At 39.9% G+C, this 13,098-nt stretch overlaps 1 protein-coding gene across 8 annotated transcripts in view; it reads right to left on the reverse strand.

The window, feature by feature from the left end:
- Window positions 1-13,098, reverse strand: part of BEND2 (BEN domain containing 2) — a 34,754-nt gene that overhangs the window by 15,416 nt on the left and 6,240 nt on the right. For 3 of the 8 annotated variants that reach the window (XM_042840195.2, XM_065580156.1, XM_042840200.2), the window contains exons 2-5: window positions 12,005-12,166; window positions 5,318-5,472; window positions 2,251-2,322; window positions 1,991-2,062 (exon numbers count right to left, since the gene is read on the reverse strand). In XM_042840195.2, coding sequence (XP_042696129.2) covers window positions 1,991-2,062; window positions 2,251-2,322; window positions 5,318-5,472; window positions 12,005-12,166 — 461 coding nt within the window. Of the gene's footprint in view, window positions 1-1,990; window positions 2,063-2,250; window positions 2,323-5,317; window positions 5,473-5,949; window positions 6,037-9,285; window positions 9,462-12,004; window positions 12,167-13,098 lie in introns of all 8 variants that reach the window. The other 5 variants (XM_065580172.1, XM_042840202.2, XM_042840199.2 and 2 more) reach the window with 5 other exon arrangements.

Below are 13,098 nucleotides of genomic sequence, written 5' to 3' on the forward strand. Positions count from 1 at the left end.
TAAGGTTGAAGTTCCTTCCTTAATTTCTGTCTAAACTTTGCAGCAGTTCAATGGATAATAAATACACTTTGTAAAGTGAATTATACGCTGATTTACTTATGCACCACAAGGAAAGATAACCGCATGGTAAATTTCAAGCTTGAAAAAGCATGCTGCTTTTCGAAGATCTAATTTCAGGGAAAGACTTACTCTTGCTGTTTTAACATCCTCCTGCACATGACTGGAATTGAAAGGTTGTTCTTCCTACTGCATCTAATATACAATTGATTTTTATCTAATATAATGGTGCATTTTATTTCACATTAAAGAGATATCAAGCAAACTCGGAAGTAGACTAGTGGCAGAAGAAGAATTATTATGTGTTATCTGAAGTGTCATACTACATTTAAATCAGAGGCTTAACACTACTTTACAGGTAGTTAGAGACCTTTAAAAATAGAATTATATATTTTTCAAATACTTGGCTAAGATACTGATAAATAGCTCACAAGGTATTGATTTCTACATCACTAATAGGAAATATACCTTGGAGGAATATGTATTCCAAAGTAAAATGACAAATGTATGTGATCTAGACAGCAACAGTTTCAGCTCCAAACCTCAAAATGATTATAATGCTGAAGTCAATTGCACACCCATTGATTACACTCAAGGGAAAAAAACACAAACAGAATTTGAAAAACACTTATTTGGTTGAAAATACCCAGAACATTTTGGCTGATTTTCAGTCTTTTTTTCAAGATCAGCAATTTGAGTCCCCCAGAGATTTAAAAATTGACTTTGCCTTACTTCGAGAATCAGATATGAAGGTTTTAAAGTAACAATACTGTAAAGACCCCAACATTTCATAAACATAAGAGCCATGTAAATCAAACTGGAATTCAAAGGCTAACAGCTGTCCATATATACAACTTAGGAAATCACACATCTGAACAATTTTGTCGTCTATTATTACAAGTAACACATAAGGTTACTGAACTAAATTTGTAGAGAGGAAACAAGTTGTGTTTTCAGAGTGTATGGTGGGTATCACTATTGCCAAAGCACAGTCGGTTTCTGCTGCTTTTTGTGTGGTTCTGTCACAACAACTCCGGAGAGAATTTTTTTAAAAAAAGAATAAAAAAATGTGGCTATAAAACCAAAAAACTGACAGGGCAGGTGAAAAATCTGAAATTACTTTCAAATTTAAGAAATAAAATTAACTAGATTTCAAGTTGATGGTATCGCTTTAGTAACAACTGACCTGCATATAGATAGATTCCAAAGCACCATGAAATGGCTCAGCATAATAAGGTGAAATAAAACCTTAAATTGTTGTGTATTAAAAGCAAAGTACAATGACCTCATCACACAGCCCTGGTGCAAACAGTAAGGCATACATGACATTAATTAACATTTAGCCGTAAGTCACTCCAGAAGGAGATGCTCCCTAAGGGACAGAGGGCCAACCCATTATTTTCAGAAGTAGCCCTACTATAACTGCTCACCTGTATGAGTAAGATATTCATTTAGTTATATCTTCACTGGTGCAGTTATTCAGCTTGCCAGTTACTACTCCAGATAACATAAGCAATAAATTCTCCTAATTCAGCCTGAATAACAAGACTCTGAATAAGGTAATATTCTAAAAACAAACCTCAGATGCCTTCAAAATCTATATGCCAAACGTTTCCCATTACCTTGCAATTCCTTGAAGTAAATCAATGGACTCTATATTACATGTGCTGTATTAATATTGACCTTTGGAGACACACTCACGCTGATTACATTGTAAAAGGCTCAGTGGCTGCATATAAAAACGTCAATCAAAAATAAGCAAACTGCATTTGCAGTTAAGTCAAGTGACATTTATAGAAATGAACAACTGGGGGCAATAGAGTTGCAAATTGATGTTACAGTAGCATATATACCAGGGATAAAAGCGTGACATAATTTTGTCTTGTTTTTTTGCAGAGGGTTATAAACTATTTCAAACAGAAAAATGTGGTACCTGACAATAGTTGAGGACTTCCATAAGGGTTTTCTGCTGATCTCCTGTGTAGGACGCTTCAGACACACTTCCCTGTTTCATTCCAAAATAAAGAAGCTAAGCTGAAACTTAAAATCATCATGCTTTGCAGCCAGAAACATATACAGAGAAACACCCAGCTTTAGGATCTCATATCATGTTAAAAAAAACAAAACCACAAAACTGTTTTTGTAATGAACCCCCAAAGCAACAGTCATTACCAATAAAAAAAAATGACTTACACATTCATAATCTGGTTCATATTCATAAATGACACTTCCACCATCTTCATATTCTGTTTCCCTGGATCTTATCTAGAAAAAAATATTAAGAAACATGTAAAATTAGGAATAATCACAGAATACAAGGCATAAAACAGTCTAGATCGGGGTTCTCAATCTTTTTCTTTCTGAGGCCCCCCAATATGCTATAAAAACTCCACGGCTCAGCTGTGCCACAGCTATATGGTTTTCTGCATATAAAAGTCTGGGTCAGTGTTAGGGGGTAGCAAGAAGGGCAATAGCCCAGTGCACCATGCCACAAGGGGCCCTGTAAAGCTAAGTTGCTCAGGATTCAGCTTCAGCTCCGGGTCAGGGGGCGGGCATCAGAGACCCAGGCTTCAGCACCATACAGTGAGGCTTCAGCTTTCTGCCCTGGGCGCCAGCAAGTCTAATGCTGGCCCTGCTTGGCAGACCCCCTGAAACCTGCTCGTGGCCCCCCAGGGGCTCCCGGACCCCTGCTTGAGAACCACTGGTCTAGAGGACCTATATATTTTTTCAGAACCCAAGGCACTGGCTTAATATATTAGGGGTAGCAACTAATGAGGAGGATGTTTTCAAACACAGCAGATTAATATATATTTGTTCTAGTATTAGGCACAACCTAACTGTGACATATAAGTTTTCAAGTCAGTTTTCCTTTATAAGGATTACAAATAGTTTAAAATAAAATATACATACATATCCATGTACATTTTATTTACACTTGAGTTTATTAAAAAGTAAAGAAACAAAATCTACATTATTTTTCACATCTTGTAAGGTTTACTTGCTGCAGGTCTCTCAGCTAGGTCAAAGCTACCCAATTTCACTTTTGTTTGTAGTCAGTTATTAGTCAATATCACTTTCACTTACTCATGTACTAAAACATGTGGAAAAGTGTTTAGGCTGCAGTGAATGGTTATTAAAAAAAAATCACTGCAATTTTAAAAAATTGAAATCTTTCCACTGACTGTTTTGCAAAAAACTTATTTTTTTACAACCAAGGCCTTGCCAATAAGTAAACTGGTTTAACTTATATCAGTTTTTATATAGATTTAGTTAGAACCAGCGCAAAACCATGTTAGATGTTCTTATTTTGGTATTTCTTAAAACTGTTTTTATATCAATTTAAATTGTTCTAATCAATTTAGTGTATTATTTGTATTTTGGTAAACCCTAGAAGCCAGGGTCCCATTGTGCTAGACACTGTACAAACATCTGTCAGGTTTAATATTAATTTTTGTGATGGTTTAAATGAGTCAATTTAAAAGTCACACATTTGTTTAAATCAGTGCGTCTTTGCTTGCAGACAAGCCCTTATATGTTGGGGTAAACCTGATCTGACACTGGGTGTCCTTGTACTCCTGAAGCACTAATGCTCTTTGGCATGGCTCTTGGGTCTGGTCTATACTACCTGCCTGAATCGGCGGGTAGAAATCGACCTCTCTGGGATCGATTTATCGCGTCCCGTTGGGACGCGACAATCGATCCCCGAATCGGCGCTCTAACTCCACCAGCGGAGGTGGTAGTAAGCGCCGCCGACAAAAAGCCGCAGAAGTCGATTTTGCCGCCGTCCTCACAACGGGGTAAGTCGGCTGCAATACGTCGAATTCAGCTACACTATTCACGTAGCTGAATTTGCGTATCTTAAATCGACTCCCCGTTGTAGTGTAGATGTACCCTTAGAGCCGTTACTATTGCTATGTAAGGATGTGGCTGGAGAGTTAAATGGTGGCCTTTCCCATAGGAATATAGGGCTCCATGAATGTTTTCATAACAGAATGCTACTTACTATAGCTAGGAGCAGGCTCTAGATTATGTGATGCTAAAGTGGATGTAAAACATTAAAAATAAAGATCTTTTGTTTAACACAAGCTCTTCTTTCATTAATGTGAAGAACAAAACAGCTAGGGCCTGGTCTCTTCTTCAAGAAAGACCATTTTAAGTAAAACAGCAGACACAACAAAACATGCAGGTAACATTTAAAGAGCCCATGGAAGTGCCTCTTCAGAAGCTAGGAGAAAGAGGATATGTGTACACTTATTAAAAACCTGTGGCTGGCCCATACCAACTGACTTGGGCTCTAGGACCCTGTGAGGTGGGAGGGTCCCAGAGCTTAGGCTGTAGCCTAAGCCCCAATGTCTACCCTGCAATTAAACAGCCCTGCAGCCTGAGCCCTTTGAGCCCAAGTCAGCTGGCACAGGCCAGCTGCCAGTTTTTAAGTGCAGTGTACACATGCTTAGAGTGTCCCTTGTTATATGAAAATTTCCTGTAGACAGGAATCAACAGTGCCACCCTGTGGAGAAAGAGACTTACATAAAATAAAGATGCTCGTTTTACTTGTAAGCTGTGAGAAGCCCTTCTTGCCCAGCATAAACTATTTTGCATTTGATTTTTTTTTAAATTACACCAAATTTCTGCCAGACTACTCAAATGAAAAATGATATAATGTGTAATACTGTCAGAGTTCAAATATAATCTGGCGCCCTGATTTAGTACTGACGAGACCACTTCGTTGATATTTAAAATGTAAACTTTTTCTCTTTTATGTTCTTCAGCTGGCCATTAAAGCATAGCTCCATGCTATGAACCAAGTTCTGCCCATAGGCATGCATCAATGTGAGAGCTGCGTGATCTATTTTTGGACATAGTTTGCCCAATGATTTGCCCATCGGTCAACAGGTAAGGAAGGATGATTGGTATCACTCCATCTAGAAACCTGTCAGAAAAGAAGGAAGTGTCCCTAATGCATCCCTCTTTTTAGAAGAATATGAGCTTGCATGTCAAAGGTTTGCATGCAGGACCAACCCTTAGATTGTCAGCTTTTCAGGAAAGGAGCTGTCTCTTCCTCTGTGCATGTACAATGACTAGCAAAATGGGGCTCCAACCCTTATAAAAGCCTCTTGACACTGCTGTAATACAAATAATAATAATAATCCACAAAAGGGGGAAGTATATAAGACAATTCTCTCACATAAGAACTGGAATTGCTAATAGCAGTGTAATTTGCCTGAAAAGGCAGAGCAAGTGTTTGTTTAGATACACATACCATGCTATTTCTCACCAGAGAGGGGGTAAGTCGTCGTCTTTTATGCAAAAAAACATACTCCATTTCTTCTGGGTTCTGACCATCTCTCTGCACACTTGTAGAATGGCTCATCTGTGACACTACTGGCTCACTCAGTACTGACAAACCTTCCCCTCCTATAAAAGCCAAAGTTAAAAGAAAGCATGTTAGAAAACTCCTCCCACTGAATTGACAGGAATTGTTTCAGGGAAATTCTATGGCCTGTATTATACAGAAGGTCAGACTAGATGATCACAATGGTCCCTTTTGGCCTTGGAATCTAGGAATTAGACATCTGTCATGAAAAGCAAGAATAATAGCTTATTTTTAAAAAACTTCAGCATCCTGGCCATTTAAGATTAATTACTAGCTAACTATCAAGCACTAAATTATTTGCTCATTTTATCCTCTAATTAGAGTTTATTAAACTTTATTCCTTCCAATTTCTCCTCAAAATGCATTTCATTTGCCATACTTTCCATTGTTGACTTTCACTCCTGAGTTACCCATGCCTCTTCTTGCCTTATCTCATTCTTCATTTAAAAACCCCCACACAACAAAAATCTATGAATTAGAATTTAAACACATTGTTCACAATGCGATACAGAACTCACCATTCTCTGTATTTGCTTTACTCGCTTCTCTCCCTTCCTTAAGTATTCACTCCTTTTATCACCTTCAGTTTTTGAGTGTGTTTCTCTCTGTGAAGAGCCGTGCAAAGAAAAAGACCTGGTCCTAATCCCTGCCCCAAAAAGTTGATGATCTAGAGCAAACTAACTGATGTTGTTTGATAAACATTTAAACAGCAAAACTGTACATCTGCAAAAAAAAACTTGACATTGGCCAACTACTATTTTAACACTTTTACATGACTAAATTAAGTTTGCCTGCGATTGACAGAAAAAAAAAAAAAAAGTTACTGCTTCTTGAACGAGAATCATATGTCAAATTTGATCCTAAACTTTACAACTAAGTAAGAGGACCAGATCTTCAGCCCATCTCAAGTCTCCTTTGAACTGGCACAAAGGGAATTAAAAATAAGGACAGGAAAGGAGGGGCTGGCAGGTGATGTGATCCTGGCTGGCAGCATTGCTCCTTGAGAGCTGCTATCTGCCAGGGCAAGATAGAGCATAATCATCCCCTTGTTATCTTGTGCTACCTTGTTGTTTTTTTTTGTATTTCACCTACTGGCTCTCATCTTATACTTATCAGAGGGGTAACCGTGTTAGTCTGTATCCACAAGAAAAACAAGGAGTCCAGTGGCACCTTAAAGACTAACAGATTTATTTGGGCATAAGCTTTTGTGGGTAAAAAACCCCAATTCTTCAGATGTATGGAGTGAAAATTACAGATACAGGCATAAATATATTGGCACATGAAGAGAAGGGAGTTATCTTACAAGTGGCGAACCAGTACTTAGGTTGTAAGCTGTTTGGGAAAAGGACTCTCTTTTTGTTATGCATTTGTACAGGGCCTAGCGCAATGGGGCGCCCTGATCTCCCATTGCGATCCCTAGCTTCTATTGATTTACAAACAAATAATTATTAATATACATGAGGCTCTTTCAACAAGACTCGGGGTGAAATGGAGAAAAGAGTGTTAAGTCACCTGATGCACCAAGTGCTGCTTGAGGGCACTTGGGGATCTAGCCCATAAAGTCCAGAAACACAATTTAAACTAGTATGGGTGGCTTGCAATACAAGCAATGCAAAATACTGCTTATCTCTCTCTCTCTCTCTCTCTCTCTCTCTCTCACACACACACACACACACACACACCCACCACCCCCTCCTGCTCTGCACGACTCAGCAAATCATAGGCCTAACCGATTTCACCTCTTAGGCAGTGAGAATGTCTCTCACCTCTTCATTCTGACCTTACTGCTTCCCTTCTAGCAACCTGAGGTCCCACAAATCATAAGAAATTCCTGTATGATGGAAGTTCTGTCATGTCTCTAACTACATCATCAAAAACAATGACACTACAATTACATACAAATAAGGTTGCAAAGTCAAGCACTGAAAAGGTATGACATGCCAGATTAAGACTGTCCATACAGATGGAATTTTTGGAAACTTTGCAGCAACCCTTTAGCAAATTCTACTGAGCATCTGCAAATGGCAATTTCCAATGGCTTGGAACTCTGGCAAATCTTCATGGATTTTCATTGGGAAAGCGAAAGGCACATCTCAGCCTCCAAACCTAGTCCCCTGCCAAATTTCCAGTTCCTGCCTCAAACCCTGAAAGTAGAAGAACTCTTTAAAGAAAAAGCTCTTAAAAGAAAGAGCCGGAGGCAAAAAAATTAACAGAATTACTTATTTCTGTCTAATTTTATTATCTGTATTACTGTAGCACCAAGGAGCCAGTCTGGACCAGGACCCCATTGTGATAGGATGTGCTGTAAACAAAGACAGTCTCTGCCACAAGGTCTTACAATCTAAGTATAAGACAAGAGGTGACAGATAGATAGATAGATACAGACAAACTGATGGGGGAGTACAAGGAAACAAAGAGACAATATTGGTTAGCATGATAGGCAGTGGTCTCAGCACACCAGCATTGCCAATCTTTTTGCAGGAATCATGGCAAAAAAAAGAGTTTTAAGAAGGGATTTGACAGAGAACAATGAAGTGGCTTTGCAGATATTTATAGGGAGCTGCTCCCAAGCATGAGGAGCAGCATGGAAGAAAGAAGAAAGATACTTGTTTGAAAATTTAACAAGTGGACAATAGACACTAGCAGCATTGGCCAATCTGAGGCAGAAGTCAACATCTTGATAGTGAATGAGAGATGATAGGTAGAGACAGGATAGAACATGATGGGCTTTGTAAGTGCAAACAGGGCCTAGCACAATGGGGCAGCCCTGATCTCCCATTGCGGTCCCTAGCTTCTATTGATCTACAAGCAACAGTTTATGCTTGATGCAATAAGGAAAGGGGAGCCAGTGGAGGGATACGAAGATAGGAGTGATGTGGTCAAAGTGATGGACTAGGAGAATTCTCTTTGTAGCAGCAGTCTGAATGGATACCAGAGGGGCAAAACTGCATTTGTCAAAGCCAGAGAGAAGGACATTGCAGTAATTGACAAGTGAGATGATGAGCGTTTTAGCAGTGTGAAGGGATAGCAACGGTCATATTTTAAAGATGTTATGCAGAAAAAAAACCAACAATATCTAGACATAACCTAATGCGAGGACTTACAGAAAGGTCCAAGCTGAAGATAACAGCTAGGTTACGGGCCTGAATGACAGGCAGGATGGTGGTGTTGTCCACAATGATCAAGAAAGGAGGTGGTGGTGGTGGGGAGATTAAGAACTCTGGTTTAGCCACGTTGAACTTGAGCTGATAGCTAGATATCCTCAAGGAGGTTCAGAGACAGACAGACGGACACTTTAGTTTGGACAGAAGACAGGTCTGGAATGGAGAGGTAGATCTGTGAGTTGTCAGGGTGGAGATGGTAGTTGAATTTGCAGATGTGATTACTCAGAGATAAGGCATAGTACGAGAAGAGAAGGGGACCAAGGACACAGCCCCGTGAACTCCCAGAAAATAAGTTAATTCTTGAAAATGGCTGAACCACTTTTGCTGAAACTTTATTAAAAATATATCAGCTTAATGCAGAGAACAAACATGGACAATTTCAGTCCAAACGGTTAAGTCTGGAAAAGTTATTTTGATGCTGACAGACCAGGTGCCAGCTCATGCCAAAGACCCAGGGCCTCAGTGAACACTGACAAATGCATAGCTTTTAACCAGTCCGACTTACCTGCGGGTTAGCATAGTTAGAAATAGACATTGGGGTTATAAGAATGTGTTTAGACTTTATGGAATGCTTGTCGGATGCTGCATGTATTAATCCTAATTATACTATCTGTATCTCATGGTATAAAGCTATATTGAATTGTAAACCTCTGTAATTGTGTTGTAAACCTCTGTAATTGTGTAACTCACCAAACAGGAAAAGCAGCATTAATGAAGGTAAAGTGCTTGTCCTGTACTCAAGATGGCCCAATGAAGGCAAATGAGATATTGTGTAGCATCAAAGGACAGAGACCTTCTTGATTGCATTCCTCACTCCCTCCAGGAAGAGAAGGCGTGTGCATGAACTCATCCCATCAGCTTGGATTCTGGAGTGAAGGGGATAAAAATGCCTGACAAGGAGAAACTGGGTCTCTTTTTGCAGTCTGGACTCTAAGAGGCAAAGATTCCTAAACAGAAGGAAGAGATCCCCATGTTGCTTAGCTTGGGTGAGCCCTAAAGGATGTATAGAGCTGCTTATTATAGAAGCTTATATTATCTTTTTAAATCTAAGACTGTAACTCATTTGTGTGTATGCTTCCTGTTTTAACTTTGTAAGTAACTATTTCTTTTCTTAATTAATAAATCTTTGGTTAGTTTATTACAGGATTGGCTACAGGCATTGTCTTTGGTTTGAAATCTGAATACAACTGACCTGAGGTAAGTGACTGGTCTTTTCAGACTGGAGTAACCTGAATATTGCTGTGATTTTTGGTGTAAAGTGACCATCTATCATATAGTCCAGCTTGCCTGGATGGCAAGATAAACTGGAATGCCCAAGGGGACTGCTGTGACGCGATGTTAAGACTGTTACAGTACTTTAGGAGTTCATACTTGTTACTGGGTTGGTGAAATATAATTATAGAAAATACAACCAGTTTGGGGATTCTGCCCTTCTTTTTGACAGTCTGCCCTGAGGCTGGCGCTCTCAGTTGTGAGCCGCTCAAGACAACATGACAGTTATCAGCTGAAAACAGGGGCTTTTAATAGTAAGTGCTGGACACCCTCAAATGTAATAGCTGCCAACTCTTACTTACTATGACAGCATTCTTTAAAAGTTCTTTACTTGCTTTAAAAATAACAACACCCAGCCACCATTTTGGGGGGTAGGGATGGGAGGGGCCTCACAAAATGACCATCATGTTTCCTCTGCTGATTCTGAAATAATAGTTAAATTATCCTCCGAGACTTGGGCTAACATCCATCTGTGACTGCTGGTTCACAAACAGATGACCTGGCATGTTTGTTCTGCTGTATTAGAAAACAAAACAAAATACCCCTCACTATAGCTGGGGAGAGATGAAGAAAAGAAGGGAGAGGAGATATCAATGTGTTTTCAAGTAGAAATCTACAAAAACCAAGAAAACTTTACTATCAAGCAGAAAACAATAGAAAACAACAGTGTCAGTGTTATGAAACATGGGAGCTGGCTTGGATCCACTGAAGAGCTATCCTGACAATAATCGCTGTAAATAGTTGCTTGTGTTTAGGACCCTTTTATACAATGCTTGTTTCGTCCATTTCCCATGCATAGTTGGTAATTTTGCTTTTTAAAAAATGTTTTGCTGAACACACTCAACAAATTTAACTGCCTAAACACACATACTACCTTCATGGGCATCTTGTATCCAATAGTAAGCAAGCAAAGTTTCTCAAGACTACAACCCAATTCTCCCCCAGCTAGAGTTCAGAACATTAAAGGGTGCCTACAGTTGGCAACACCCCAACTTAAATGACCACTGTACTAGAATAGTGCATACAAGAATTTTCATTGTATTCCAATTAATTTAGCTAAATGCCACACCTACTGGGCAACCAGGTTTCTCTGGTCTTGTTTTTTCCCCTCCAAATTACACACTAATCTTCTTACAACGGATTCCACACCTTTACCCCGATATAATGCAACCCGATATAACACGAATTTGGATATAATGTGGTAAAACAGCGCTCTGGGGGGCGGGGCTGCACGCTCTGGTGGATCAGTGTGTCAGGCTCCAACACACTGCTCTGAATGGCATGTTAAGGTCCAGGGGGTTGGATAAGGGGCAGAGGCTCTCGGGGGGTGGTCGGGGACGGAGGGGGGAGGGGGTTGGATGGTTCGGAGATTCTGGGGGTGGGGCAGTCAGGGGATGGGGAACGGGGGCGTTGGATACGGCATGGGAGTCCAGGGGGTGATTAGAGACGGGGAGGGTCTCTGGAGGGGGGCGGTCAGGGGACAAGGAGCACGGGCTTAGATAGGGGGTGGGGTCTTGGGAGGGGTGTTTAGGGGCGGGGGATCTCTGGAGGGAGCAGTCAGGGGACAAGGAACGGGGAGGCTGAATGGGTCGGTGGTTCTGAGGGGTCAGTCAGGGGGCGGGAAGTAGGTGGGGATCGGATAGGGGGCGGGGCCAGGCTGTTTGGGGAGGCACAGCATCTTGCATACACCGTGTTAGCTCTAACAAAAATGATTTGCTGACTATTAATAACTGAAATGCTCGAGGCCAAAGCAAGTTCGATATAACGCGGTTTCACCTATAACGCAGTTTCACCTATAATGCGGTAAGATTTTTTGGCTCCCGAGGACAGCGTTATATCGGGGTAGAGGTGTATTTGAAATAATGAATTCCTATGTATATGTGAGAAAAACAATTCTTAAACATTATTGAGATCACCACTAACAGGGAAGATCCTTAAGGGGAAACAGATTCTAAAGTTACTTGTTTTAAACTATACTATCAAAACTATTTAATAAGTAGCTTTTTTAAGGTTTTAGAGTCACACACACAACAGAAAAAGTAATGGGGAATATAGCGTTAAAGATACAATCACTGAGCACTCTGCCAGAAGGATGGGCCATGGGCATTAACTCTCAGAAGAAATTAAGTGTATTTACCATAAGCAAGTTGAGTCATGTAGTGATCATCACTGTTTACTTGAGCATTTTGTTCCACTGACACGCAGCCTTGTGTGGACAGTCCATTTTCTGTATCTTCTATTTCAGAATTTTCAATTATCACAGCTTCAACATCATCCTCAACTCTCACAGAAACATAATCTAAAAGCATGTACAGAAAGAAAGAGAAGTCTGGACACCATTCTGTATACCATTCTAATGGCAGTAGCAAATTTACCAAACCTAGTATTACCCACTTATTTGAACTGTACAATAGCTTAGCTGTAATTAAACTGAAATTTGAGTGTTTAAGATTTAAGTCATCTTCCAAGACATGCACTGTGATTCTAAGTGACATTAACAAGGGAGAAGGTTACAAAGCACTTTGGGTGAGATTTTAAAAAGCACTTAGCATCGGCGTAACTGTTTCTACAGACTAGGAACTGTTAGGCCCCATGAGCACCCTTTATGTTTAAATACTTAATGGCACTGAAATTGGAGAACCATTGAGAAAATATAATTACAAAGAGCTAGGCTTAATACTATCAAAGTAAATCAGTTCACAGTTCTATGCGTAGTTGTTATATTATGGTAGCATTTGAGCCCTAACAGGAATGAGGTCCCAATATGAGAGACACTGCAAACATACAGAAAGACAAAAGTCCTGAAATGCTTACAGTCTAACTGTAACATGCCAAATGTTGACACAACCACAGTAAATGCTCTGGGTTCAGAATGTTTGCACTGCAGCTAAGTCTGGCATGTCCTTTATTTTGAGAAAACACTTTTTAAAAAATGACATGCAATATAACTATGTTAAAGGAACAATAAGACTATAAGATCAAGCACTGAAAAGTTAGGAAGAGTCAGAATTCAGGCTGCCTGTGCAACTATAACTTAGCCTCCTGATGCATATGTATTATGATACTATCTTTAGCCGCATGCTGTTTTTCCACAGGACCCCTACCTGATTCAGTACATAACATGGACTGTGCTCTGGGTATGAATCTACTGCCTTTCCTCTTTGCTCCTATCCAATTACTCTCCCACACTCAGTTTTCTTATCAAACAAAAATGGGATATAGAGCCTTTTC

Source organism: Chrysemys picta, chromosome 1 (assembly GCF_011386835.1).
Source record: "Chrysemys picta bellii isolate R12L10 chromosome 1, ASM1138683v2, whole genome shotgun sequence".
Classification (NCBI taxonomy): Eukaryota; Metazoa; Chordata; order Testudines; family Emydidae; genus Chrysemys; species Chrysemys picta.